The 24,653-nt window shown below is 44.3% G+C and overlaps 1 protein-coding gene across 2 annotated transcripts in view; it reads right to left on the reverse strand.

Annotated features, from left to right (window-relative positions):
* Positions 1-24,653, reverse strand: part of AGBL1 (AGBL carboxypeptidase 1) — a 413,737-nt gene that overhangs the window by 308,602 nt on the left and 80,482 nt on the right. For both annotated transcript variants that reach the window (XM_083586327.1, XM_083586328.1), the window contains exons 10-15: positions 24,332-24,448; positions 23,633-24,228; positions 22,683-22,766; positions 20,843-20,929; positions 17,883-18,031; positions 10,123-10,210 (exon numbers count right to left, since the gene is read on the reverse strand). In XM_083586327.1, coding sequence (XP_083442453.1) covers positions 10,123-10,210; positions 17,883-18,031; positions 20,843-20,929; positions 22,683-22,766; positions 23,633-24,228; positions 24,332-24,448 — 1,121 coding nt within the window. The remainder of the gene's footprint in view (positions 1-10,122; positions 10,211-17,882; positions 18,032-20,842; positions 20,930-22,682; positions 22,767-23,632; positions 24,229-24,331; positions 24,449-24,653) is intronic.

Raw genomic sequence — 24,653 nt, forward strand, 5'->3', positions numbered from 1 at the left:
ATTACTTTGCACATGCACAGAAGCATTCCCCGCCATCTATCTCAGGAGGTAGGTCAGAGAAGAAGAAAAATACATTCTCACACTGACTCCAATTTAGCTAAAGTTAGTGATGACTTACAGTATGATTTTATGCATGTCTACTCTGAAGTAATAATAAATAACAAGATGAAAGACTTACTCTGAAGTAAGTCTCATTGGGTTAGTTCAGGCATAGGCAAACTCAGCCCTCCAGATGTTTTGGGACTACAACTCCCATCATCCCTAGCTAACAGGACCAGTGGTCAGGGATGATGGGAGTTGTAGTCCCAAAACATCTGGAGGGCTGAGTTTGCCTGTGCCTGAGTTAGTTGAATGGGTCTTTTGGCTGCAAACCTGCATCCTCTCACCTAGGATTAAGCCTCTTTGAACTTAATATGATTTATGCCTGTGTAGATAGCATAGCATGGAGCTGTTAGTCCCATTGAAATGGAAGAAACACTTTAGAACCAAATTACATGTTACATTAAACCTACTGAAAAACAATTACTTATACAGAGGCTGTAGTTCAATGACAAAACATCTGTTCTGCATGCAGAAGGTGTCATTCTTGATCCCTAAAATCTCCATTGAAAAAGACCAGGGATGCAAAAGACCAGGCACCCTGGAGGACTACTACCAGTCTCAGAAAAGATTACAGGTAGAGAACCTTATGACTATAGAGACAATGCCTCTCTGTCTGGCTCTCAGAACTTTCACCAGACCACACTTCTCCAGAAGCCCTGCTTCACATCCTCCTTGAGTGATTTTGCCTGGCTGGAATGTGTCCTTAAGTTCATGCTTCTTGCTTGCCTGGAAGAGGACAGAAGGTGTGTGGGATGGGGGGGGTTGTGTTTGGGTGTGTAAAAACCAGCCTGCTGTACAAATGCACCATTTGCCTTCATTGCTCTGCCCGCTTTTGCCTCTGCACACTCAGTTCAATGACTGCAAAGTGGATCCTACAAGGGTCCATATGATCAAGAGCCTTGTGTGATTGGGGATGCTGCTTACATGCAACTGTTCACACATATATATTTTTACTGTAATTTTACTGGTGTTAGCCGCCCTGAGCCCGGCTCTGGCCAGGGAGGGTGGGGTATAAATAAAATTTATTATTATTATTATTATTATTATTATTATTATTATTATTATCTTCCCCCGCAGCAAATGTTGTGCTGAAGAGACGGGGTGAAGCATGCCATGTTGAGGGTGGAGTCAGAGGTATGTTACTCCCTCCTATGCTAATGCACAGAGGAGGCCATTTGGAAAAAGGCTTAAGCCTCCCCTGGATTACAGTTATATGCATAGGAAAGCACAGATGGAATGAACCATTTTCTCCCCTTCCTCACATTAACTGTGTGTGATCCACATTAAGTCTGAGAGCAAGCAACTTTGCCAAAGTCACCCACTGCAGTTGATGCCCAAACTAGAATCTGACTCCCTGTCCTAGTCAGACACCCAAACCATAACACTGGATCACACATTCTTAAGCAATTAGCCTCTGACACAGCCTGAGCTTGTGATTGCAAGCAAGACCTATTGAGTTCTTCAGAACTTACTTCCAGCCCTAATAAGTTCCCTAAACTCAACAGCCTTTACAAAGCCAAAAAAAGAAAAAAGAGCACCAACATTAAGAAAGAGGATATTAATCCAAATCACAATGCTATTAGCATGCAGACTCAATTCGCTGTGCTTTTGAGTCACTTTATAATAGTCAAACCCTAAAGCAAGCTATTTCTCCTTCAAACACTTTGCACTGTTTCCAGCACAGCTGGCACCACCAGTTAATTAATAATCATCATAATTATTATTGTTGCTATCATCATCACTTACTGCGCACATTGTTTTTCATGTTCAAAGTGCTTTACAAATGTTATTGAATTATCCCCCACATCTCCCTTCTTCAGCCAAATTAGCAAGACCAGAAGGCAGAAACTATTGCTATCATTATCCAGATTTTGTAGCATGGGAATGGAAAGAAAGGCAACAAATGCAAAACACACACACACAAACAAACACACACAGACAGACAGACATATCCTGGCTTGTATTTGATGACAGAGATCAACATCACAAAAGCTCAGTCTTATTTGTGACGTGAGAACTGCCACACTGTGGCTAGTGCTGAACCAGAAGTTCTCAACTGTGAACTTCCAACTCGGATTTTGGCCTGTGAAAGGAACAATGGAAAGGGTCCTTCAAACCCCTGTCAATTGTTTTTCGTTTTGTGGGGAGAGGGATGGGTGGAATTGAGGGCATTACACCAGCAGCATTCCTCCCCCAGCATCCATCAGCTCATAGCTGCCGTTTGTCCCCCCCCCCCCCAAAGGAACATTACCCTATAACAGGGTCCAACAAATGGTCCATCTGAGTTCACCAAAAATCCTTGTTGGGTCAGATCAAACATCTATCCCATTTCCCACAGTGGTCAACCAGATGCCTCTGGGAAGCCCACATGCTCAAGAAGGGCATCTGCTCTCCATGGTTTCAGAAGCAGGAGCCTTTCCCAGCCCTACCTGGAGAGGGCAGCGGTTGAATCTGGAACCTTTTCCCTGCAAAGCATGTGGTGTACTACTGAGCAATGACCCTTCTCTTCATCAGAAGCCCTCATTAGATCAACTCTACATCATCCTAGATATATATAATCAACTGGAAGTCAGGTATTTAATGTCACCAGTCCCATGCTGTGGAGTGTTCTAAAGATTCAGCAGGCATCCTTGCTAACTGACCTTCAAGGAGGATGGAGGGGAGAAGTAGAGGCACATATTCTTCTCTGCCCCACTTCTGACCACATGCCTGTGCAAGGTCACTGAATTGGTTCAGGGTAGATCATCCCAGGTCAGATTGGGGCCACTCCAAAGCAGCAGAAGAAGAAGAAGAGTTTGGATTTGATATCCCTCTTTATCACTACCCGAAGGAGTCTCAAAGCGGCTAACATTCTCCTTTCCCTTCCTCCCCCACAACAAACACTCTGTGAGGTGAGTGGGGCTGAGAGACTTCAAAGAAGTGTGACTAGCCCAATGTCACCCAGCAGCTGCATGTGGAGGAGCAGAGACGCGAACCCCGCTCACCAGATTACGAGTCTACCGCTCTTAACCATTACACCACACTGGTTCTCCAGACTGGGCCTTGAATTGGATGGAGGGGCCCATATACAGCCCTAGTTTACAAAGTCAACAAAGTAGAGAAGCTAAGGACTGTAGAAGGTCAGTTTGCACATCAAGGAAAACACGAGTGTTCTTTGCAGGTTAAATGAAAGATGCAAGGGGACAGTGCGGACTTGCACAGTAACTCCTGACTCCTCTGCTGTAATTTTGGGCATCCTCCAACTTGTGGAAGGCAGCAGTCTACAGTAGTGCACTTCTGATCTAGAAGGACCAGATCAAGAGAATCTAAGAGCCCAAGACAAACCTGTTAGTTCAAGCCACAGGACCATCTTGTCCAGCATTCTGTTCTCACAGTGGCTGACCAGGTGTCTGTAGGAAGCCTACAAGCTGCCCACCTGTGATTTCAAACAACTGGTATACAGAGGCATAATCAGAGTAAACCCATTGAAATCAATGGACAGGACTACCTTGGGTCCAATAATTTCAATGCATCTACTGTGGGTAGAAATTAGTTGGATACAACCCACTGCAATGTAGCACCAAGTTGAAGTGGAATATTGTTGCACAAAGAAAAACACAAGTGCATTACCAAAGAGTGTTAACAACAGATTGCACAACAAGAATCAGCTGTTGCGCAGGGGGGAACATAGGTACATTACCAAAGAGTGCTGTGCAATGGTATCAGGTGTTGCACACCAAAAATTAGCTGTTTCACACACAAAAAGTTTCCACTAGTGCAACAGCTGCATTGGAATCATTTGTTGTGCAGCCTTTAAACTCTGCTATCTACTAGGGCTAGGCCTCCGTGTCTCCAGAGAAACTGAGGAAATCAGATAAAGTTCTGGTTGCTCGTGACCTTCTGCATTAGGAACCAGCACCCACACACATGCACACACATGCACACACACATCAATGCTTTTCTCTTTCTATTTTTCACTTTCCCATGTCACAAAGGACACCAAACAGCCAGCAGGCAAAAAAGAAAGGAAAGGAAGTGTATGTGGAGAGAGGGGAGTAAGAAACTACATTTGTACTGATCTGGGCAGAATTTTAACTACTGACCTAGAAATAAAAAGTTCAGCATCCAATTACCAAGCCCTTGAGCCATCCCGCTTTGCGACAGCTCAGGTGGGGTTAGACAATGAACTGGAAATGAACTGTGGAACGCAATGCCCAGATGTGCCATTGGGAGCCTCACGAGCTGCCGCTGATGCTCCTCAAATAATCAGCTGGAAAGGAACATTATTGCTCTGTGTGTAATAATTGTAAACAGTTGCCAAGACAGCAAACAGTGAATTAGAGCATTTTATAGGGGCTCCCGCAACATCCCCCCCTCCGCTTTCCCACACAGGCACTAGTGTATAACTGTCACTTTGCGGGCAGGCAATAAACCAGAGCAATGGCGTTGGCAAAACCCTTTTTGACAGAAGGTTTTCTAATAATCTCCATAACGTGTTTGGTTTGGGGTTTTTTAACTCTCTCTCATGGGAAGGGGAAGGGAAATGATGCCAGAGCAGAGACGTGGGCTGCCACATTTGTCTTCTTTGGGAGTGAGTTGTCCCTGCTCCCCGACCGCACACACATACCTCCAGAGGAAGACAAATGTGAGTGGAGTTCGGACAGCGTGTGATCTGCAGACTCGTACATCTCACTTCCCTCTGTCCTTCAGCTCAGAGCAGTCATTCCTGAACTGTGACTAGTTAACAGGAAGAGTGATGCTGCTGTGGCATATGTTAATTAAACACTCTGCAACTGCGGCAGTGCTTGGAATGAACACGTTCAATTTAATGGAGTCAGTTGAATTAGTTCAAAAATCTCTGAACTGCACCTGGAAGAAGCTCCCACAATTGCCAGGTTAAGCAAACATGAATAAAGTTCATTTTGGAGTAGAACTTTGCACAATTTCTAATTCATCTTCAAGTTCATTCTCTCTCTCTCTTCCTATCTAGACCCTTTGGGCCATTATGCTTAAAAATTGTAATTGTTAGAGAAAACAAATGTTTAAAATTCACATTCTGCTGTGTGTGGGCGTTGATATTCCCTTAGTCTTCTTATGTATATTTTATACACCAGCACAACTTGTAGCATTTTGAAGGCTGAAAAAATATATATTGCCAGGGCCCATTTGGATGACTTCAATTTGAATTGGACATTAATGAAGCTGGCTGGTTTTGAAAAGGCACTGACGTGAACTGGAATCAGTCCACACAGTGATGGTGGTTGGGTTTCAGGGAGAGAGGCATGGAAATCATTTGGCAACTGTACACCACAGTACTGAGATTCCAGGTTCCCCAGTCTTGAATCTCTTGAGCCACATGTCAAAAGAATTCCAAGAAGCAGGTCACGTCCACTAACGTCCATAGGTTTGTTCTGAGTAGGACTAGCACTGGGGACCATTGAGTGGACTCAGACATATAATTCTCCCGTAACCTCTCTATGTTGCAAATTGAAATTGTAAACTCCTCAGGATTGAGACCTGTCTTCTTATATTTGATAAGGTGTTGTGCATAATGGCTGGGTGTGTGATGAATAGACAGGTTTGCATCCAATGTAGCACTAAGCTAAAGTCACTTAGTGGTATTTTTTCCCCTTTGGTGAAATGTTGTACAAGAGAATCCATAAGCAGGTGGCTAGTAACATAGTCACACAAGAGATTTGCAATCTGTTGTGTAATGAGTTTCTGCTAGTGCAGCAATTGCACAGGATTCCTCTGTTGTGCAACGTTAACGTTCTCACACCCACTAGCACAAGAGTGGACAGGGAATGCTGTAAGAAATCCATAGTTACTGTAGCTACTAAAGTTAACTTGTATGTCTATGGGTGTGTCTGTATGTTTGCAAGCACTGTTATCATTCTACTTCCATAAAGTTATTCATTTGCTGTTTGGAAGTGCATTTCTAAAGCACAGTAGGGTCCTGATCTCTCTCCCTGCACCAGAGAACATGGAACATGTTGTGGGCAACTTTGTTACACAACGGATTGTGCAAACCTGTTTCACAACGAGTTCCGCCAGCACAACTATTGCATTGGGCTTCCTCTGTTGCGTGACATTAAAACACACCTGTCCACTAGCACAAGAGAGCTTTGGATGCAGCCCAGTGCATCCAATAATGAACAAAGGAGGTTTTCCACCTTGGACAGTACCTAACATTTGCACTCAGATTGTATGTGAGAGTTGGGCCGGGGCAGAAGGAGTGGGGTTCAGGAACTATGCCAAATCTTGTTTTAAATGCACTCTCTGTATTGCAAAAACCCACATTCCCCAGGCCTGTTTGCATTCCTGAATGAGTTTCAAAGTAGTTTCTTGTCCTTCAGCTGTTCATAATAATAATAATAACATGTATATAGAGTGTTAGAGTATTCGAAGTGCTTTGCATTCATTAGAACAGTAATCTTCAGAACAGTCCTGTCATATCAATAGGTCAGTATTACAGTTGTGTAGAGGGGGAGAAAAAGCTGGTAGATGGTATTCTCCCAAGGCCATCACTGGCAGAGGGATTCCCCAGGTCACATCTAACATAAGAAGTTGCCTTCAACTGAGTCAAACCACTGGCTCCATCTTGCTCAGCATTGCCTACACTGACAGGCGGAGGCTCTCTGGGGTTTCAGGCAAGGGTCTTTCACAGCCCTGCAGGGGTTGAACCTGGGAGCTCCTGCATGCAAAGCAGATGCTATACCATTGAGCCACAGGCCTTTCCTGCATTGCCTGAAGTTGATTTGCAAAAGCTGAGCTAAACATTCAGTCTCAATTTTGGGACTAGGGTTGGTGCAGGAGCTGCCAGAAGCTTTGAACCCATCCACTGCCTCAAACTGCCCTTCTTCACTGCCAGTTGTTTTGCAGTGTGTTCCTTGCAGCTGCTGCCATTGTTGGTTTTCGTCCTACAATTCCTTTCTGAATGATGCTGAAAGGTGTTCTGAATGATGCATAGTTCAAAGCAGAATTGATGGGAAAAGAGAAATGGTGGAGACGAACCAGCAGAAAGAGCAGCTCTAGGCTCATTTTTATTTTCATTGCTGCCCATAAGGGCTATTCATCAGTATTAAAATTATATCAAACAATACCAAAACTGGTGCCACAGTTGCACCTGAATTTCACAGACGGGAAAATGGGAGCCCATCCCACTATGTATTCTCTCAGGTCGGACTGGTGAGGCTTGAAAAACAGAACACCTTTAGGAATTTTATCAGAAAAAAGTCATTTCAGAGAAATTTCAGCCTACCAATTATCTAAAGAAAATTGATGATGTGTGAACTGGGAAATCAGATTAGATTAGAGGAATCCAGGCAGACGTTGGGGGCAACAGTGATCCTAGACAGATATATGGGTGGATAGGAATCAGATGACAGAGATGAAGAATGAAACCTTTCCAGAGCACATCAACATAAAATTCAGCACATTTCATATTCTGGGGGAACAAGCGGGGGGGGGGAGAGAGAGAAAGAACAAGCCAGTCCTATCCCATCATCTGTAGCCTATCCCTTTCCAGATTATGATTAAGAACTTAATTGCACTTTCACAGTTTAATCGTACCAGTCAGCTGCTATTTAATCACTGCACAATAACGGCCTTGTTAATGACATTAGGGCCCATTATGACTGTAATCAGCCTATAAGCCTTGCATCCCCTACATCTGCTTGTGCCCAAGTCTGCCAGCACTCGGGAAAGTCGTTCATGCCAGGAGAAAGCAGGAGGGAGGGAGGACATGCAAGGAGGGGAAAGGGGGCCATTGATCTGTCTGGAAAGTGGAGCGAGGTTGCTAGATCAGGATGGAAAGGGAGGAGAATAGGGAACAGAGTGCATGCAGTGAGAATCTCCTGTTAAAAGTTAGCTTGCAACAAGGGCCTAAGAGGTGCTGTAAAAATTATAAGGAGTAAAGAAGTGGGTGCCCACTACCTAAAATCAACTAATTGAAATTGCTTCAGAATATCAACAGCAGAAGGAAAAGAGAACATTGTTTCCCAAGGCAGCTAATAGGATCAGGGTTTTTCTTTTCTTTTCTTACATTATGGAGTACTGCCACCTCTCTTTTTTGCTGCTCATGGCAGCCATTTTATGTGGGCACCTGCGGCCTTGGGGGGATTTCTTTCAGAGAGGCAAAATAGTACATTATTTTCAGGGTGGGGAGCTCTTCATTATAGCAGGGATAGAGAACAGGCCCCAGCAGCTAAAGGCAACCATCAAGCCCTATCTGTGTGGCCCTCAGAACTCTCCTCAGAACACACCCCTCATTGGCCTACTTCACACACTCCTTAGGAGTCTCGACCTGGCTGAAATTTGTCCTTGAACGCCATTCGCTGGCTGGTTGAGAGGGGTGTGTGAGTGTATGTAGAAACTAGCCTACTGTGCAAAGGGGAAATTCGCATTTGTTGTTCCGCCCACTTTTGCCTTTGGCCCTGCCCACCAACGGCATGTGCCACCCACCCAAAAAGGTTGCACAGAAAGGAATGCAGCCCTTGATCTGAAAAAGACTCCCCAAACTTGCATTACAAGAACAATGGTTTTCCCCTCCTTTTTTTCGTTTTGATTAAAACCCTTGTTTACTCCTGCCATCAACAACAGCGGTAGAGTCACTACCAGTGGTCACCTATTCCAACACCATGACAAACCCTCAATGCTGGGGCACACGTGTGTGTGTGTGTGTGTGTGTGTGTGTGTTTGTGTGTGTAGGGAGTGGCAGCATGCATTGGGGTTCCATCCTACTGATAGCAAATCTACGACTTTCAATCCTTTGTTTGGGAAAAAAAACAAGTTTATCCCACCCATCATTGTTGCCAAGGCAACATTATATGAGAAGTAAAACAAGCTTTCAAAAAGCATCAGGTGCGGGGAGAGAAGTTGCTCCTGATACTAAAAACACATAGAATTTTCACACCCACACAACTGAAAGTTGCAAGGGGTTTTGAAGGAGGAGGGCTGTTCTCAACCCCAACATGTAGGTCAAATGTTCCTATTGGAGAAAATGTCACTCAGTATTCATGCTTAAAGGTAAAGGTAAAGGGACCCCTGACCATTAGGTCCAGTCGTGACCAACTCTGGGGTTGCGGCGCTCATCTCGCTTTATTGGCTGAGGGAGCCGGTGTACAGCTTCCGGGTCATGTGGCCAGCATGACTAAGTCGCTTCTGGCGAACCAGAGCAGCGCACGGAAACGCTGTTTACCTTCCCCGCCAGAGCAGTACCTATTTATCTACTTGCACTTTTGAACTGCTAGGTTGGCAGGAGCAGGGACCAAGCAACGGGAGCTCACCCCGTCGCGGGGATTCGAACCGCCAACCTTCTGATCGGCAAGTCCTAGGCTCTGCGGTTTAACCCACAGCGCCACCCACATCCTGCATCATGCTTACGGAATTAAAATTGGAAACATGGACAAAGCCCTCATGAATCTGCATTTTAGTGCACATTTCTCCTAATATTTTGCCTAACATACACATCTTTGCAAAGCACTTCCCCTAATATAATGCATTTTTGTATGCTATTTATACTAATATATACATCCCGCCTATCCCTTGCACACTTTACCCCAGCATATGCATTCTTGCACGCAGCAAGAGAACTGCTCTGCAAAATTTGGAGAAGTGTGAATTTTAAATAATGGCTGGGTTTGGGTTCGAGTATTATGTATTACATACATTCAACATTAAATGAGAACTGAATTGAATTTCTCCCCCATTCCTATCTGTATGCATGTATTTAAAACTGATAACTATTTTTTAAAAACAAAACACTAACTTGTGTGGCTAGTAGGTGACTGTAGTTGCATCCATTGCAAATGGTTGCCCACAAAGAGAAAGAAACCTTCAGACTGAAAAATGTTCTCCCCACCGCTGCCCTAGAAAAAACAACAATGATGTTTTTGTTCTCCATTATTTTGTAGCCCCTATGATCTGCATTTACAGGGTGAAGTAGAATTGGTAGTGCAAAGTTAATGGAGTAATAATGACTAGCAGGAAAGGAAGGAAAGCCCAAGCAACATTCTGGAAGAGGAGGTGGAGTACACTTACTTGTAATAACAGATATCATAGCCCACCCGAATCCAGTGAGGTCTGCCCTGGAGAGCTTCCTTCACTGAGTACATGACCGGTTGCATGCCTACACAAAACAAAGGCAGTTTTTAAAAAAGCAATATGATGTCCTCTGCAACTGCAAAACAGCTGTTTTACCCAGGACATTTCTTAGGTGGAGACAGACACTTTTCAGGTGAAGACAGACATAATATTTTCAGTGCAGTGAGGTTGCTCTGAAAGCAGTTCTGCACATACTTTTCTCTCCAGAATTGAGCACTGAAGGGCAGGGGAACTCATTGGTTCTGCAAGTTTGAGGCAGAAACAAGCTGTGCATGGCAGTAATCAGTTTCTTGCTGTGCGCAGCATAACGTCACCAAGAAACTTTCCCTGACCCAAAACAATGGTGCAGATTTGCACATCCCTGTCCTGTTCTTCATTAATAAGAGGGGTGTCCCCATGTTGCATTTGACTCTACAGGCTTTGTGCCCAAACAGTTGACTTGCACAAATGAACATGTTGCGCTATTTCACACCAACACCTGAAAATGTTTAAAGACAGCTTGTGACAAATCAATGGGGATATGCAAAAGTTCATGCAGTGGGTTTTAAAAAAATGTGGCTCTTTTAAAGCAGACTTTCCAACTGAAACTTTGAGCAAGGGGCAAAATGGATGGCAGCAGTGGACTAGATGACCGTTATGATCCCTTCCAGCTCTACAATTCTAAGATCTGATACTGTCATTTTAACCATGAAGGCAGGAGGAAGTTGGAATTGTCTCATGGATGAGGGGCATGTGTTGTGAATTCCCATTATATATTTAGTCTGTCTTCACCATACTTCCCACCCCACCCCGCACTCATCCCACAACAAAAAAGTAAAGGTAAAGGACCCCTGACGGTTAAGTCCAGTCGCAGATGACTCTGGGGTTGCAGCGCTCATCTCGCTTTACAGGCCAAGGGAGCCGGCATTAATCCGCAGACAGTTTTTCTGGGTCATATGGCCAGCATGACTAAGCCACTTCTGGTGCAATGGAACACTGAAACCAGAGCAGCGCACGGAAACGCCATTTACCTTCCTGCCAGAGTGGTACCTATTTATCTACTTGCACTTTTGGGCGTGCTTTCAAACTGCAAGGTTGTCAGGAGCTGGGACCGAGCAATGGGAGCTCACCCCGTCACGGGGATTCGAACTGCCAACCTTCTGATCAGCAAGCCCCAAAGGCTCAGTGGTTTAGCCACTGCCAATTCTCTGCTTAGTTTTCATTAAGGCAAATACATGTCAAGAAGTCCTTAACTTCTTTGCTTTTAAGAGAATGCCTTTTAATCAAGATCATCAGGTGACAGATCTGGAGAACATAGCAAACATTTCTCCAGGGCAATAGATGGAACGTATCCAAACTACAGACACAAATCTCATTTAACAGTCACTCTTTGGTAAATGGGAGAGATGGGGGTGGGCAAGGCTGAGATCTCTAGAAGAGAATTCTCAGTGCTCTCACCATTACAATTCCTGGAATTCTTTGAAGGAGACCATGGGAATTAAACATTTTTTAAATGGGGGGGGCGTGCATTGTCATTGAGCAACATGGAGGCCTAACTCTGCATCCCTGCCTGGAATCAAAACTAGTCAAACAGCATAGAAAAACATTTTTGAAGAAATAATATTATAAATTTGAGGGGTATAACATCAAGACCATTGTGGAATGCAGCAAAATTGGCGGAAATGCAGGACGTGTCTGAAAGTCAGCCAAATGAATCAGCCCTGTCAGATTCCGACAGTGATCTTAACATGGCACTTAATGACAGTAAGGCCTGCAAGGGAGGGAAAATAGTGAAACAAAAACATAGCCAGAATCAGATGATTGTACATGCAGGTCTCGCTCTCCAAACACAATGCGTTCTCAGGAAATTGTTTATTAGGAAAACATTCACATAATGAGTTGACAATTTCTATTTATTCCTATGAGGAAATTTCTGGTATGTAGGGTATGTATTTTTGTGTTTTTATATTGTAAACCACCCTATGATCCTTGGATGAAGGACAATACAGGAAAAAATATATTATTATAATAATACTGTAATAATAACAGCAGCAGCAACAACAACAATTCCTATTCTTATTCCAAGGACTTCTCACAGGACTATCAATGAAACAATTTAAAAAGTGGCAAGAGCTTTTGGAATTCTTTAGTAGTATACGCAATTGGTACAGAATTAGCAATAAAGTGATTAGTCAGCATAAGCTGAGAAGAGAACTGAGTTTTCCTCATTTTTTGTCATTTGAAACAACTTAGTGCTTTTTTCTGGGGGTATTCAAGGGTACGCAGTACCTGAACTGTTTTTTCTAGAAGAAGAGTACTGGTTAAAAGTGTGGCACTTACTATAACAACTTCATGGTGAGTACCAGCACCCTTTTGTCTAGAAGAAAAGCACTGACAACTTTTATGCATAATCTGTGTGGATTTCTCAATCCCTTGGAAAGGTACTAAACTGTCTATGGATTCGTCTTGGCTGATGGCATTTCGAAGTTCAAGAGCAGGCATAGCCAAACTTGGCCCTCCAGATGTTTGGGGACTACAACTTCCATCATCCCTGACCACTGGTCCTGTTAGCTAGGGATGATGGGAGTTGTAGTCCCAAAACATCTGGAGGGCCAAGTTTGCCTATGCCCGTTCAAGAGTTTTGACTCTTGTTAACCCATTTTTAAGGCTACGATTCAGGTTTGCAGGTGTTGGGCTAAAAACTTAACACCATATAATTCCCCCTTAATGCTCATTTTGGAACATGCAGACTTTAGGTGTGTGGATAAATATTGCCAATTGCATCCTGGGAATCCAAAGGAGTTTATAGAGTATGTGACCTTTTTAAGAATGGTAAGCCCCTTTCAGAGACAGAACTGCTCCAAATATTAGATGACATTCACCCAGCCTGGTTTCTAGTATTGCAAGTAAGATCATTTGCATGCCACCAACTAAGAATTAGAAAAGACGGATGTCCTTTGACTTGAAAATTTAATTTTACAGGGTAGACCAGGTTCCAAAGGTATGATATATTATATTTACAAAGCTCTTTTTACTGAATGGACAGGTAGCTTTTTTTAGTCCTAAAAGTGTGTGGGAAACAAATCTAGGGAAAGAATTAACAGATGAAGCTTAGAATGATATAAGGGGCAAAACACCATTCAAATCTATGTCAGCTAAAATACAGGCCCCATTTAAGGTTGTCCACTGGATCCCTGTAAAACTTCACAGAGTCAACCCAAGCATCTCACAGGATTGTTGGTGAGGCTGTAGGAGGAATGGAGATTTCTTCCATCTTTGTCGGGAATGTCATTTTGTGATGTTTTGCAGAAAAAAATCAATTACATATCTTTCCTCCTGATCCAGCATAAGAATCATTTATTAATGAGCTAAACTTCTGATGGCTTTCAAATAATTCACTGAGAATTAGTAGCCTTGCTGTTTACTGCAGCAAGAATGGAAAGATCATGTCATTGGAAGATGACTGGAGTCCACTATGCAAGACAGAATATGGGGCATAGTGTTATTGGTCTTCACAATTGAGTGGTTACTGGCATTGCCCAAAAAGATTAATTTGACATAATACAGAGGCCCTTTATCTGATATGTCAACAAAGATGGACACTTGATGCAACCTCCATCAAGCCAGATATGAATGTGGTGGAGTTGTATTCAAAGGACTGATACAGCTTAAGGATATCGGTATGTAACTTTGGTCCACACCAAGGTGTACTTTGCGATAATTTCCCCATTGTACCTTTTGTTATTACAAGTACTGTGTCCTTGTACTTTGTCACTTGCAAAAAAATTCAATAGAAATGCATATATATTTTAAAATAAACCAAAATAGTTCTATAATGTAGATAAGCTCTATAAAACAATAGGCACTGCAATACCAGAATGCAAGTTTCCAAGAACATTTAAAAAAAAATCTCAGGCAGATTTTTTTAAAGGAATTTCAAACTGATATACTGTATAGTCCAGCTCTACTGACAAAATATTACAAGTGAGAATTCTTTTGATGATTAAGAAAAAAGGGAGAGGTGAAGCAGTCAAGCATACAGATCTGTACACCAGAAACATGAAAGCTACTCTTATTTCCTTGCAGACCCAGTCCTTCTGGACCCAGGAGGATGGACTAGGAGTGAATAACCTTTTCAGCATTAAGCTTTACTGTGTATTTTGCCTTCACCGTCGCCTCCAACTTCCGCTCATCTACCCTTTTTGAAAACATAGACTGTAAGCAGTAGCAGAGCTTCATGCTCCGGCACTGGGGGGCGAGGAGCAGGCATGGGTGTGGTTGGCACTCGTCCCAGGAGTGTGGCACGCTGCCCGCAGGAGGCCCCTTTAAGGGCCAGAAGGCAAGATATAAATAATTTTATAAATAAGTAACAATAATACATTTTTCAAAAAGAGCCTTCAAAACACGCAGAAATGTGGCAGATTCGGTGTGTCAAGTTCTCTTTTTGTAAGAGAAGCTCAAATTAGCTCGATGCAGGATTGGTGGTGGGCATCGTAGAAATATCACTGATGACGTTAAGAGGCTGATTGCAGCAGATGCTGTTGACTGAAAGGACTGACCCACACACATAAACACACACACATACAGTGGTACCTCGTGTTACATACGTTTCAGGTTACATACACTTCAGGTTACAGACTCTGCTAACCCAGAATTAGTACCTTGGGTTAAGAACTTTGCTTCAGGATGAGAACAGAAATCATGCTTCAGCGGCGGGGCGGTGCTAAAGTGGTGCTTCAGGTTAAGAACAGTTTCAGGTTAAGAACGGACCTCCGGAATGAATTAAGTACTTAACCCGAGGTACCACTGTATCTCAGTGCATCACTAAAGCTTTGTGGCTTGCTGCTACACATCCATGAGCTCCTACCATCAAAAAACCCTTTGCAGATTGAACACTAAACCAGGAAGATCTAGCTTCCTGTTCCTCCTCTGGCAGAGGCACAAGGAAGGGATCAGAAGTATCCACTTTCATTTGTTGCTTTGCCTGAAGTGGGAAATGCAGTTAGCATTGACCATGGTTTATCCAAACAATTTAGGATAAGAAACCATGGTTTTATCCTGGCCTGTTAGGATAAGCCATAATGAAAACAAAGCACATTTAACCAGTCCTGGTTGGCTGAACATGAAGGTGGATGCCCCCAATATCCTTGTGGCTGTGATGGAGGATGAAAGGGCAGAAAGGAGTGCCCAAGCCTAAGGGCTTGTTCGTGTCACACTAAAGTATGGTTTAGTGCTAAATTCAACCTGTCCATGGCATTTGATCTGGGGTAGCTGTTTTATGGGAGCAATGTTTAATGTTTAATGGGAGCGATGGGGTGAGCTCCCGTTGCTCGGTCCCTGCTCCTGCCAACCTAGCAGTTCGAAAGCATGCCAAAGTGCAAGTAGATAAATAGGTACTGCTCCGGTGGGAAGGTAAACAGCGTTTCCGTGCGCTGCTCTGGTTCGCTAGAAGTGGCTTAGTCATGCTGGCCACATGACCCGGAAGCTGTACACCGGCTCCCTCGGCCAATAAAGCGAGATGAGCACCGCAACCCCAGAGTCGGCCACGACCGGACATAATGGTTAGGTGTCCCTTTACCTTTACCTAGCTGTTTTATACATGTACATCAATGCTTGAATCCTGTTCAAGCATGGAGGGCTCTGTCCAATCGATCTGGAGCCCAATTCCCAAACATTTGTTTGGACCCTGCTGTGATTACACAGTTGTGCATTAAGTTGCTCCATCTACATGTTCAACTGGGTGTGTAGCGTGAGGCATGGAGAAGAGCATGTGTAGAAACTATGCTTTTTTCCTAGAGAAGTAGGTGCCGGTACTCACCATGAAGTTGCTACAGTAAGTGTCACACTTTTTAACAACAAAAAAGAGGTGCTGGTACTACACACCCCTGAGTACCCCCTGGAAAAAAGCACTGCTAGAAACTGACCGTTCCCATGGGTGGAATGTAGCCTATTGTACAAAGGAAAGAGGCATACACATTGCTGTAGGTCACATTCATATTGTACATTAAAAGCACATTTACAGTGCATGGGTTGCCCCCAATATTAATGGGAAGTTTGGTTTGTTAAGGGGGCTGGGAACTGTGGCTCCATGTGGGGGAAACTACAGTTCTGGTTATCCTTTTTTTGGGGGGGGGGGAATATGAAGTAATGGATGTGTCTCTTTTACCTGCTGACTTTGGGCCCTAGAAGTTCCCCATGAAATAATGCAACCCTCAGGCTGAAGAGGGTTCCATACCCCTTACCTTAAGTAATCATCCCATTACTGCCAACATACACTCCCACTTTTCCCTTCCTTGTTATCTACTTTTCAAAAGCAAGAGTGGTGGGAACTGTGATAAGAGACAAAAGCAAGGGTTCCCCCCAAGCCTCAATCTCTCCCTCTCCTCCACCATTACCCAGCATTAGAAATGCTGGTATTGATGGATTCTAGGGTGGCAATTCCTCAAACGAACTACAAAACCCATAATCCAAAACCATGCCACATCATCCTCTTACTCTAGCTCAGGCATCCCCAAACTCGGCCCTCCAGATGTTTTGGGACTACAACTCCCATCATCCCTGACCACTGGTCCTGTTAGCTAGGGATGGTGGGAGTTGCAGTCCCAAAACATCTGGAGGGCCGAATTGGCCTATGCCTGCTCTAGGCCACGTTGAAGCTAACGAGAAGTTATGCAGCCCTCCTTTTGATGCTTCCCCAGCACTATTGATATCTCAATTGTAGCCTCCTCTGGGCAGGGATTTATCTGTTTTGCTGATGTTTCTTTGCAAAGCACCAAGCGTAAAGAGGACAATTCATAAATGATAAATAACCAATTATCCCTACGCTAGTCAAATAACATCCTCCATAACTCATCTGCCTGCATCTTTCATCTTCAGTTACAAATAGTTGTTTAGTTGCAAATCTCCACATTAGCAGATTTATGTTCTCACTTTCTTCCCCAGTGCTTTGCTGGTGAGAGAAGAGAGTGAGAGATCATTCTTCTGATAGGCTATGACATTGTCCACCTTGGCTGATTTCAAGGCAATGGCCAGTCACCCAAAAAGGAGCTGGGCAGCTCATTTGAAAAACAAATCATGTGGCCAAGAAGTGAAAGTCAAATGGAGCAAAAACTGGTATGGAACTGGTGAGAGGTGTGAAAATAATTTGGTATGCAAGAGGGTAAGTAAGGAAGAGAGAATCAAGCACTTTTGAAGACATCAAGGTTTACATAGTTTGGGCACTTGAGAGAGAAACCCACTGCCTTTTCTCAGATCAAGAGTTGGCCTTGTACATCAGGACTGGAGAACCTTTTTCAGCCTGGAGGCTGCATTCCTTTACAACTCTCCAAGAACCACATGCCAGTGGTGCGCATGGTCAGATACAAGAGTGGGTGGAGCCATGAGTGCAAATTTAAGTCATATCAAACCCTTGGTAGGAACAAGCTTCAGGTCTCTCTGCTCCTCTTGGAATAGATTCTGACATTAATCTTAACTATGGCTTGTTTGAAACAAGCCAAACTCAAACCATGGGTTGTGAAGTTGGCTTGTTTCAATGGACAGTAGTTAAGATTAACCACAGTTTAGGGTTTCAGCTTCAGTCATGCGTCACTGTACCTGGAGAAAGAGGGTGACCTGGGGAGAGTTCCGAGGGCCAAATACATTTGGCCCCTGGGCGTAAGTTTCCCCACCCCTGGTGTACATGGATGTACCTTCCCCTCCATTGTCACAAGCACTCTTACCAAAATTAAACTGGCTGTTAGGCTTCTCACAGTTGATGATGTTGAAGCGATAGGGTGTAGCTGACTTCATGGCACTGACCTCAAAGTAGAACCACTGGTGGTGCTGGCAGCTGTTGACATCAGGGTTGAGGATCAAGTCGTACTCAAACCTGGATCACGAGCCACAAAAGTGCAGCATTAAGAACCAAACAGCCAAGTGATGCATTCAGCATTATGGGGCTCTAAGAACCAAAACGCATTAAGTGTTCACAAGCAAACCCAGCCAAGTCAATAGTTGAGGTATGCAATGTATCAAGGTGAGCCACTGAACTAGGACTGCAGTGAAGGAGGGGACCACCTTGGCTTGGAATCCTGGAAGATCTGCTCCACGCCTTGCTTGGGAGGGTGGGACTCTGAGTGCCTTGCTCTTTGCTGGACCCCAAGCTATGACTTGTGGATTTCTTTGGGAACCTAACGGGGAGGCAAGATCTGTGAAGTGCTAATGCTGTCAGCACTTCTGTCCTATGCTCAGGTTGTACATAAAACCTTATGTCCTGAAGACACCATAGTCTTCACTGATCTTCATTGCAAGGAAACTAAACGCTGGATAAGCTTAGGCATCTTTCTCATCATTTGGAGATTTGGCTGCCAGCAAGAATATTTTGTTTTTCTGCTCCTATATTTTCTCCTGTGCTGTCAATTCTGGTGAACACACATAGCAGCAACAGTGTGCCAGTGAGCCGGTAAACGTTTTCATTTTCCCTTCTTCTCAAAATATTGTTTGTTGATGGCGGCTTAATTGATGTAAACATAATAGGTCTTCTTCATTTCCTTTCATATGCTTTAAAGTTAATTTTACAGATGAATAATATGCATGCATACATGAGTAATGTCTCTCTCTTTTCTTTTTTTGGTAATGTGTTTTCCTTTAAGCACAACTTACTTTTTAAAAAAATAATCTTTATTTGTAATGTCAGTTTGCCACATGGAATGTAGAGCTATGTGATCAGTGTTCACCCAAGCTAATAACTTAATTTTCAACAAGTGAAAATAAAACTCATGGCCTCCCCCTACCCCAACTCCTTAACTACAGGCGTGGGTGCCAGTCTGCTTATTGCATGTGAAACAGAGAATTATATTATGGATATTCTTCATACCATATTTCTTTCACATTTCTCAGGGCAGTAGTGCATGGTCCCAATTTGGATTGATGCAATCAAAGGTAGGGAGGCCAACACTAGGTGGCGCCAAGTAAGGGCTCATCAACATATATTTCCTGTTGTCCTGCAATTCCTTCCGTTCGGTCCATGACTTCTAGGCACAGGTCTGAGACATTGTTTTGTTTTGTCCCACAGCTTGCCCTGGGAAAACCCGCTATTTACCATTGAATCAGAACGAACGTCAATTCACAGAAAACCCGGTTGGCATTTGCTCTGATTCAGCAGTATACAGCAGATTTTCCCAGGAAAAGCGGTGCGACAAAAGAAAAAACCTCCCTGACCTGGGCCTAGAAGTCACAAAGCAAATGGAAATGTGGAGGAGTCCTAATTGTAGTTCTGCTCCCATCTTCCTCACTACAAGGGCAACGCTGAGAATAAGAAGGGGGAATCCTGGAGGATAAGACTGGCTTTAAAAAGAGAGTTGCACAAATGGAGGATAAGGCTATTGGTGGCTACCAGCCATGATGGCTATGTTCTGCATCCACAGTCAGGGGCAGTGGGCTTCCGAATACCATTTGCTAGAAACCACAGTAGTGGAGAGTGCTCTTGTGCTTGGGTGCTGCTTCGGGGTTTCTACAGGTGTCTGGAATGGGATGCTGGAATCGATGCACCTGACCCAGCAACCTCTTCTTACGTTCTTAAGCTGGCAACCAGTAGGACCTCCTGGGCTGGTTGTAAGAAGGCAGGCAAGTACAGTCTGGTTCAGGGCAGATTCAGATTGGTGGGGCAGTGCCCCATGCACTCAAATGGACCAACTTTCATTGGGACATAGGTAGCCAATGTGGTGACTGACAGTTTTTTCTAAACTACCACTCATATCATCCCTTCCCATTGTCCAAGTTAGCCAGGGCTGGTGAGTATTTGAACAACATGTAAAGGGCTTGTTGTTGTTGTTTTGCTGCTGCTGCTACTGCTGCTGGCATCCATCTGTCTCGGGAGACAATGGAAAACGGCACCATTGGGGGTAAAGTCAAACCATTAGAGAGTTACAGTGCCTGCTGTGGCTGTAGAGACCAATACGGAGGAGACATGTTTTGTTGCAGCTAAGGCAGGTGAAGGCATCCGATTGTGCTGCTGGAGATACTGTGTTGCATATCCCTATGTTATAGTAGCACCTATGTGGCAAACTCCTATCAGTTTCATAGTACAGTGGTACCTTGGTTTGCGAACTTAATCTGTTCCAGAAGTCCGTTCTTAAACCAAAGCATTCTTAAACTTCCCATAGCAGCGGGGGACTCAATTTACAAATGGAACACACTCAACAGGAAGCGGAACATGTTCTTATTCCAAGGCAAAGTTCATAAACCAAAACACCTACTTCCGGGTTTGCAGCGTTCTTAATCCAAGTTGTTCATAAACTAAGCTGTTCTTAAACCAAGGTACCACTGCACTGTACTTAACTGTTGCAGCTTCAGCATTGTCTATAGTAACTTGCAATGGCTCTCCTGGATTTCAAACAAGGGACTTTCCCAGTCCTACCTGGAGATGAATTTGGGACCTTCCATTCGTAATGCAGGTGCTCTACTACTGAGCTATGGCCCTTCCTCAGATGGTGGTGGTAGCACCAGCCAGCAAGCTTGGTCCTCCTACCATACCTCCTACCTTCCAGCTCTACCTGGAGATGCTGAGAATTGAACCTGGGACCTTCTGCATGCAAAGCAGATGCTATACCATTGAGCTACAGCCCTTCCCCATGCAGAAGCATTGCAAGCACATACTGCAATCCCCATTCTTGCTTGTGGGGTTATTTCAGCTACTTACTCTCGTATTTGGATAGCCTTGCGTAGGTTTCCAGATTCAAATTTGGAGAAGAACTTCAGGCATTCTGGAGCATCCGAGCTCAAGGAGCTGAAACAAGATTTTCAACAGGATTATGGAAAGGCTTGATGGCTGAGGAGCAGCAGCTGCTACTCCAGTTCCCTATTAGGGAAATTAAAGGAGGGCAGCTGGGAGCAACAGAAATGCAGCTAGCTGATCATTGTTTGGATCCCCTGTAGGTAGATTAGCTTTCCATCCTCTTGATTCTGTTTCAACACTGATGGAAGGAGGAGAGGCTCCACAAAACCACTGTAAAGCAAGTACATGATTGTCTGGGAAGTTTCAGCACTGATCACTCTCCAAACTTCACAAGAAGCTGGCCTGTACCAAATAAGACTATTTGACTACTTTAACTATCTTCACAGTCTCAAACAGGGCATATTCATATCAATGGCAGCTGCCCCCTGGAGAGAAATTTTACACTTGGCTCTTGGCTGTATTTTACCCCTCTTTCAGTGATAAGATGACTTTGTCAGACACTGGTCTTTTTCTCTGTCACAACTTGGGTGGAAATGGTATTGGCAGGATACGCAAACAACCTGAGGTGGCACACGAGCTCCCAGCCATTGCTTGGGTGAGGTCGTGCCTAACATCACTCACCTCAGGTTGTCAGCGGGCCCCAGTCACATGGCCTGCACCACATTAGGCTCTCTTCATTGGTCAACTCTCATGGACATACCTCAGCAAGTATTTTTCAAACAGGACATCGAAGTTCGAAATGGAAAACTAATCTGTGCCACAGTGCCATGCGAACCCCACTTATCTTGCTGTAATCCAGTGATGGCCAAATTTGGCCCTCCAGCTGTTTTTGGGACTACAATTCCCATCATCCCTGACCACTCGTCCTGTTAGCTAGGGGTGATGGGAGTTGTAGTCCAAAAACAGCTGGAGGGCCAAGTTTGGCCATCACTGCTGTAATCAATAAAGTTATGGCCTGTTTTCACTCCTACACATCTTTTGGGCCACCTGCACACCATACATTTAAAACACAATGATGCCACTTTAAATAGTCATGGCTTTCCCCCAATGAATTATGGGAGCTGTAGTTTGTTAAAGGTGCTGAGAGTTGTCAGGAGACCCCTATTCTTCTCTCAACTATACAGTTCCCAGGGAATTAACTGTAAATTCCTCTTTACAGGGAAGCCTGGAAATTGTTCTACCACTGAGCTATGGCTCTTCCCCTTGTAACCAGTGGTTTTACCTACTGATGAATCCTGCTCCCCTGGGAAGCCTGCCTGGCGCCCACTTTGCAATAGCAAACAAATACTTTTTATCCCTTTTAAGCGGCTTTAACTTTTTGTACTGGCTGTTAGTCCTTTCTACCCTGTGATCTATTGTTTTACATAGGGGCTGTATTTGTATTTTGCTGTTGCAAGCTGCTTCGGGAATACTGATTAGTACTGAAAGGCAAGATATACATTTCAGAAGTTTCATTTCGGAGAGCAGCTACATCAGTGTGAAGTTCATTCCCATGGAGATATGCCAAAGCTCAAGTCTGATTATAGTACAGACATTTGTGTATCTGCTAACTTCTCAGGTTCTTTTCATTGGGCTGCTTTTTCAGCATGTGGGGGTCATAGTTTGTGGGGGAATGTATGTCAGTCCTGACCTCCTTTCACATTCCATCTGACTTCCATTAGACATTTCATTCTACATTGGGTGTCTTATGCCTAAAAGCATTAGTAGAAAAGAGTCTGGAAATTAAAATAAATGCAATAGTTAGTTGCTTGCCCTTGCTCTAATTCCCAATGACAACACCCTGAACTAGAAGACAGAAACTTACCTGGAGCTATCCAAGTCAAAGACAACTCGATTGATTATATCAGCTGGCTGGATGACACGACGGATGTCATCAAATATTTTGGCCCTGTGATGAGAAGAACAAGGCCTAAACCACTGAGGAAATAATGCACACAGAAGGAAATCTCTCCCCATTTTTTAAAAAGTCATTGTCTCGCTGCAGCTTCCACCCTCAATTCTTTAAAACAAGCAGAACTTCCACTAAAACGTGTAAGTGATCCAGTTCAGGACTTCAGCCAGCCAGCCAGCCAGCCAGCCATGTCCTCTTCCAGGAAACTCCATTACATTTCTTCTCCACCCCAGATTTCCATTCCTCCTCATCCCTTCAACAGACACTCCGCATTATCGGGCTACTGAGCATTCTCGGTTGTAACTGGAGAGACAGGTGGCCCCTTATAGTATGGTTTTCTAAACAGGTTTTGTTGTTGCTCTTCAGCTAATATTGAGGTCAGTGGAGGCTGGTCGATTAGGGCACTGCCCCACCAACCTTAGCCTGCCCTTGGCCAGCCATCACCTCCCTGCCTTCTTACTTACAGCCACTCCAGTGGGATGGGCAGCTTCCTTTTCCTTAATCTCAACGTTGCCCTTGAAGAACTCAGCAGGAAAGAGGATGGCGGCAAAACTAGAGGAAGTTGGCTCAGCCAAGCATTGGCTCTGGCTCCACCTAATGATTGAGTTCCCTGCATTCTGCCCCATCAGCATCAATGGGCACCAGCCACCAATGCTTAAGGTACCCCAAGGCACGCTGATAGGAGCCTCTTGTTTCTCCATGGTCACATTTTGACCATGTAACTGTTGGCACTCATTCCCCAAGTTGGCTGTTAGAGGGAGTGATACCTGACATTGCTCCATCTTATCACACATGACACTGTGCTTGTCTGTGTGCATGTCTTTTTACTGCCCTATCTTTATAACAGAAAGGGGGAGACTTACTTTTGGATGCCATATCTCCTCTGCTGAACAGATTGGCTATAAGGACATGGTTGGTGACCCCAGAAATCTGGGAATGCCAACACTCTGTAGTCTGGAATGGACTGTGTGGAGCCAGCCCTTGCCATGTAGAAGCGGGGGTTGTGAAAAGGGATATTCCCCGGATGTCTCTCCAAAAGTTTTCTCACAACCTCAGAAGCCTCCACTGTCTTTTGGCAACTGGGCCTGCAGGAGTTCATATGCTGAGGCTGAGAAGTTGTTCTGTTCCTCAATATGTCCTTGGGAAGAGTGTGCAGAGTGGTTGCACAGCCTTTGTCTGGGATGTCACCATCTCTCAAGAAACCCTCCAAAGGCTTTGACTCATCACAAGCCACTTTCTCAGGTTCTTGAGACGGATTCTCTTTTTTCACCCAGCTCTGTACTGGAACTCCAGAAGCCCTTTGGGGCAGTTTTCCATCTTCAGTGATTTGGTCCTTTTCTCTGCATTCGGGCTGGTGCTTTGAGGGAGCAGCGTTTGGAATGACATGGAGGCAGGAGCCCGTCAGGATCCCAGGAACATCCTCAGAGTTTAGCTCATCTTCAGACTCTGATTCCAACTCCTTTACAAGATGAAAAAAAAAAAAAGATAAAAGGCACTGACATGGCCTCTACCATACAGCAGCCTCTCAGATTTATTCAAAGATTGTAAACCCATCATCTCACCAGAAAGTTGCAGCAAAGTTCTGGACACATGGCCTCATATTGTTTGAGTTCTGATTCAGGCCGGTCAAGCTCTGGTTTTGACATGAGCTTCTCAACATCTGTCTCTAAGTCATCATCCTGCAGAATAAGAGCCAGAAAGGTAATTGCAAAAGGCACCATCTATTTGCAGCAGGGTTAGGGAACCTGTGGCTCTCCAAATTATGTTGGATTTTAGCTCCCATTATCCCAGGACATTCTCTCCCTCCCTCCCTCCCACTCCACCCATCTCCGTGGTGGTGCCTCATGTCAGGAATGGTTAATTCTTGGTTGAAGGATTGCTTGG

Source organism: Podarcis filfolensis (assembly GCF_964270895.1).
Source record: "Podarcis filfolensis genome assembly, chromosome: 14".
Taxonomy (NCBI): domain Eukaryota; kingdom Metazoa; phylum Chordata; class Lepidosauria; order Squamata; family Lacertidae; genus Podarcis; species Podarcis filfolensis.